At 32.5% G+C, this 5,595-nt stretch overlaps 1 protein-coding gene across 1 annotated transcript in view; it reads left to right on the plus strand.

Annotated features, from left to right (window-relative positions):
* The window catches only part of akap9 (A kinase (PRKA) anchor protein 9), a 116,749-nt gene that overhangs the window by 75,556 nt on the left and 35,598 nt on the right, over positions 1 to 5,595 (plus strand). Inside the window, exons 20-21 of the mRNA XM_016494065.1 lie at positions 2,562 to 2,868; positions 4,651 to 4,770. Coding sequence (XP_016349551.1) covers positions 2,562 to 2,868; positions 4,651 to 4,770 — 427 coding nt within the window. The remainder of the gene's footprint in view (positions 1 to 2,561; positions 2,869 to 4,650; positions 4,771 to 5,595) is intronic.

Consider the following 5,595-nt stretch of genomic DNA (forward strand, 5'->3'; position numbering starts at 1 on the left):
GTGTGTGTGTGTGTGTGTGTGTGTGTGTGTGTGTGTGTGTGTGAGAGTGTGAGAGTGTGTGTGTGTGTTCACGAGTGGCATGGCCAGCACGCTGTGTATCACTGTCTCTGATCGATCGATCGATTGATTGACAGCACGCACTGATCAATGAACACTTAACAGCAGCTTGGAGCTTTGCTTGTTTTTGGCTCCACTGATGGACTAACCGTTGCCTCGTCTGCTTGAGCTCATTAACATCACATCACTCGACATCTGCGCTAGCATGGGTTAACCGCGGCTGGCAGCTATTGAACAGCCATCTCCACATCAACCCGTAACATCTAATGTGGTGGATTGTGCTTCAGGACTGTGGCGTTTCACCTGGAATAATAATAATAATAATAATAAAATATAATACTTGTACTAATATATAATAATAAACAATAATCAGGGTTATGATAGTTAACTAAAACATAAAAACATTATTACTTATTAATATTGTTAATGTTTACAGTTTAATTTTAATTTATTTAGTTGCCAAAGTAACATTTCTGATCTTTGTTTAGTTTAATAAAATAAAATAAATATTGACTGAAATAAAATATTAAAAAAATTAACTTGTTTCATCTAGCTCTAAGGCAACATTTCTCATTTTTCTTTAGTTTAATAAAATAAACATTAACTGAATTCAAATTAAATATGAAAAAAAAAAACTTTGAAGTACTAAAATAACAAAAATAATAATAATAAAAAAACCTAAATAAACTGAAATTAATAAATATAATTAGTAAATCTATATAGACTAATAATAATAATGAAAATGGCAAAACACACAACTTCAACTAAAATTAAATTGGAAACAAAATATAAAAATGAAATTCAAAATCATCGTAGTATATTGAAAATAAAATATTTATAATAAAATAACAGTGACAATAATAATAATAATAATAAATAATAATTATATTTCTTAAGCTCAGAGTTTGCTATACAGAGACATATCGACATAAAAAGATAATAACAATATTCATAAATAAATACACAAATTCAAAACACATTGTGTGTTAATGCTAAAAATTGTAATGATAAATATTTAATATTTTTCAGTGAGGATTTTAAATGTGCCAATTCCTTATTGAACGTGATTTACCTCATTAAATGAAACTAAACCAGTGTGAACTGTGTCTGTATTAGACTGTGATTTGTCCTCAGCTGATGGCTGTTCAATAAAGCACAGGTTTCTTTTTCCTTTTCCTTTCTTTTCGCATTTGCACTTTAACCCCTCCCCTTCCGTGACATCACTGGCTCCGCCCCTCGGCCTCTCCTGCACTGTGGGTTGGTTCGGTGGGTGCTGACGGGATCATGTGATCATGGATCGTACAGGATTGGGAAGGATTGTGGGAAATGGGAAATCTGTCCCGCCGATGTGCCGTATGCAGCCGGAGACAAAAGTGGAGAACCGCAGAGAACGCGTACAAAAACATGTCACGATCATCACAGAATCAAAAGAACAAAACAAGAAATTATATTTAGCTGAAAATTAAGAACATTCCATTTTTTTAAATTAAATTAAGAAAATTTAAACCTGTTTTTAGTTTGGTTTTAATTTTTTTATTGTTATTTTTACAACAATTATGCAGTGTAGTTCTAGTAATATATTAATTCTATTGTAGTATTTATTAATATTTTGAATTAGCTTTTTTTTAAATATTTTTTACATTTTATGTTTTCATAATAGTTTATGTATGTGCTTATTTTTGTTAGTTTTTAGCTTTAATTTATTTTAAAAATAAAAAGATAATAATATTCATAAATAAATACACAAGTTCATAACACATTGTGTGTTAATGTTAAAAATTGTAATGATAAATATTTAATCATTTATTTTTTTTTCAGTTGTACTTTTACTATTTTTAGTATTTTTCTACTTAAACTTATTTTAGTTTTTATGTTTTTATGTTAAGTTTTAGATTTAAAGTTAAAGATTTTCCATCTAATATTTATATTTTATTTTAATAAAACAACTTTTAATAGTTTTAGTTAACAATAACAAGATAAGGCAAATTTTCTAGCTTTTGTTTTTATATTTTCATTTTTCATTTTAATTTTGGTTTAATTTTTAATAGGTCACTTTTTTAAAATGTTTCTATTAAATGACAATTTTTTTTTGTTTTAGTAATTTTAGTACTTCAGCTTATTTCAGTTAGCAACATTTATAATTAACGTTTAAGTTTAAGATTGTCATCCAATGTTTAGATTTTAGCTTTTTTTTTTTTTCAATTACCGAAAACAACTTTTAATAGTTTAAGCGTAACAACTAAAATTATTTGTATTTTCCTAAAAAAAAATTCAGTTCTGTCAAAATGTGATTTACTCTGTTTCTTTTGATTTTGTGGTTAAATATGATCCGAACATGTTGTTGACAAATTTCATGAGATTCCTTTTTACCAAGCAGTTGGCTTCCTATAAATTAAGTTTATTATGTGCTGAGAACATAATCTTTCTTTAAAGTTGATCTTAAAGGCATTAATTGCTTTTGAGACTTTGACATTGCATTCAAAGCTGTGAACGAGTCTCTGAAGCTGCTCCACGTTTTGTCATCCGTCAAACGAGTCAGTCCTGCGTGGCTCTGCTAACGAGCGTCTGCTGTCCTCAGACCTGCTGGAGGAGACGGAGAAGCTGATGGCGGAGAAGGTGGAGGTGCAGCGTCAGGCGCAGAAGGAGAGCGGCGAGCTGCTGCAGCAGGTGAAGCAGCTGGAGGCGGAGCTGGAGGAGCAGGTGAGCCATCTGCAGGAGCTGCAGGAGATGCACAGCGCCGAGACGGCAGACCTGCGGCAGCAGATACAGGCCTTAGAGAAGCAGCTGGAGAAGAACCGCAAGTTCATGGACGTGAGTCACTTCAGCATGCTTCTTCAACGTGACCGTTTATTTCTCGCAATTCTGACTTTTTTTTCTCAGTCATTTGTTGCTATTCTGACTTTTTTCTCTGTAATCTGAGTTTATATATCGCAATTGAATATTTATTGCAATTCGTACTTTTTTCTCGCAATTCAGTTTTTTCTCAAAGTTCTGACTTTTTCTCATAATTTTAACTTTTTTCTCGCAATTCTGACTTTTTCCCGCAATTCAGACCTTTTTCTCGCAATTCAGACCTTTTTCTCGCAATTCAGTTTTTTCTCAAAGTTCTGACTTTTTCTCATAATTTTAACTTTTTTCTCGCAATTCTGACTTTTTCCCGCAATTCAGACCTTTTTCTCGCAATTCAGACCTTTTTCTCGCAATTCAGTTTTTTCTCAAAGTTCTGACTTTTTCTCATAATTTTAACTTTTTTCTCGCAATTCTGACTTTTTCCCGCAATTCAGACCTTTTTCCCGCAATTCAGACCTTTTTCTCGCAATTCAGTTTTTTCTCAAAGTTCTGACCTTTTAATCATATTTTTACTTTTCTCTTGCAATTCTGACTTTTTTTCTCTGTAATCTGAGTTTATATCTTGCAATTGAATATTTATTACAATTCTGTTTTTTCTCGCAATTCTGAGTTTATTGCGTAATTCTGAACTGTCTCGTAATTCTGACTTTTTTTTCGCAATTCAGACTTTTTTTTCCGCAATTCTGTTTTTTCTCAAAGTTCTGACTTTTTCTCGTAATTCTGACTTTTTCCTCGTAATTCTGATTTTTCTTGCAATTCTGAGATTATATTATGCAATTTAGAGTTTTTATCATGCGATACTGACGTTTTTCTTGCAATTTTTACTTTTTGCTTATAATTTTGAGTTTATATCTCGCAATTGAATATTTCTTGCAATTGTTTTTTCTCGCAATTCTGAGTTTGTCACACAATTCAGAATTTTCTAAAAATTCTGACTTTTTCCTACAATTCAGACTTTTTTCTCACAATTCTGTTTTTTCTCAAAGTTCTGACTTTTTCCTCGTGTTTTGACTTTTCTCTCATAATTCTGACTTTTTTTTTTCGCAATCCTGCCTTTTTTTCTCTTGAATATTTCTTGCAATTCTGTTTTTTCTCGCAATTCTGAGTTTGTTGCGCAATTCTGACTTTTCTAAAAATTCTGACTTTTTCCTACAATTCAGACTTTTTTCTCGCAATTCTGTTTTTTCTCAAAGTTCTGACTTTTTCCTTGTGTTTTGACTTTTCTCTCATAATTCTGACTTTTTTTTTTCCGCAATCCTGACTTTTTTTCTCTTTAATCTTTGTTTATATCTTGCAATTGAATATTTATTGCAATTCTGACTTTTTTCCCGCAATTCAGACTTTTTTCTCGCAATTCTGTTTTTTCTCAAAGTTCTGACTTTTTCTTGTAATTCTGATTTTTTTTTCACAATTCTGATTTTTTTTCTTGCAATTCTTGCAATTTTGACTTTTTTTCTCAGTCTGAATTGTGAAATATAAACTCAGAATTGCGGGGGGAAAGTCAGAATTGTGAGAAGTCAAAATTGCCTTTTTAATTAAACATTTTTTATTCCATAGCAGAAATAAGCTTCCATAATGATGTGATAAAAGCAAAAAGCGATTAATCTCATCACTTCCACGTTCATTAACCGCACAGCAGACAACAGTATTGTATTGAACTGATGAAGCTCCGCAGATGTTTTTATCTGGTTTAGTGTGGCAGCGTGCTAATCGTCCGAGTGTTTCTGTCCCTCTGTCCATCAGGAGCAGGCGGTGGACCGCGAGCACGAGCGAGACGTCTTTCAGCAGGAGATTCACAACCTGGAGCAGCAGCTGAAGAATCCCGCCAAAACACAGACAGGAAGTGGCCGGCGGGACAGAGAGGTACGACCCGGAGCCTTCTGACTTCAGACAGGCCCGTCTCGTCTACTATATAAAATATTTTCATGTGTTTTACCTTTATAGAATTGCAGAGTCTGATTTGTGTTTGGATGTTCATAAGACTGATTGTCATTTTACTGTCCTCACTGAAATAGGCCAGTCATTTTTCTCCTTTTATTTGTGCATAACTTGGCTGCAAAGGACAGACTTTGTTCATAAAATAATATAATATAAATAATGTTTATACTAATAATAATAATTATTATTATTACTATATACAGTGGGTACGGAAAGTATTCAGACCCCCTTCAATTTTTCACTTTTTGTTATATTGCAGCCATTTGCTAAAATCATTTAAGTTAATTTTTTTTCCTCATTAATGTACACACAGCACCCCATATTGACAGAAAAACACAGAATCGTTGGACAAAAACACAACAAAATTTCTAAACATTTAAATGAAAATGGAAAATCAAAAAATAAAAACTAATTCAAACTATGAATAAAAAGTATAACAGTATCTTAAAAATGCAAAAATACCACTGAGATATGTTTTATACTGCAATCTAATATTTATAAATAAAATGATCCCTTGTAGTTCTGTCTAATATTGTGCTGCAGTCTGATGTTAAAATTGCTTCCATTCAGTAAATAACACGCCTTAAGGGATGTTTATCAGCGTCAACATGTGCAGTAATAAAGACACACGAGCAGAATCACAGTCAGTTGCCAGGCAGCGACTCTCACACACACACAGACACACACACACAGACACACACAGACACACACACACACACACACACTCATTCACTCACTCACACGCGCACT

Source organism: Sinocyclocheilus anshuiensis, unplaced genomic scaffold (genome assembly GCF_001515605.1).
Source record: "Sinocyclocheilus anshuiensis isolate Anshui unplaced genomic scaffold, SAMN03320099.WGS_v1.1 scaffold2100, whole genome shotgun sequence".
Lineage (NCBI taxonomy): Eukaryota > Metazoa > Chordata > Actinopteri > Cypriniformes > Cyprinidae > Sinocyclocheilus > Sinocyclocheilus anshuiensis.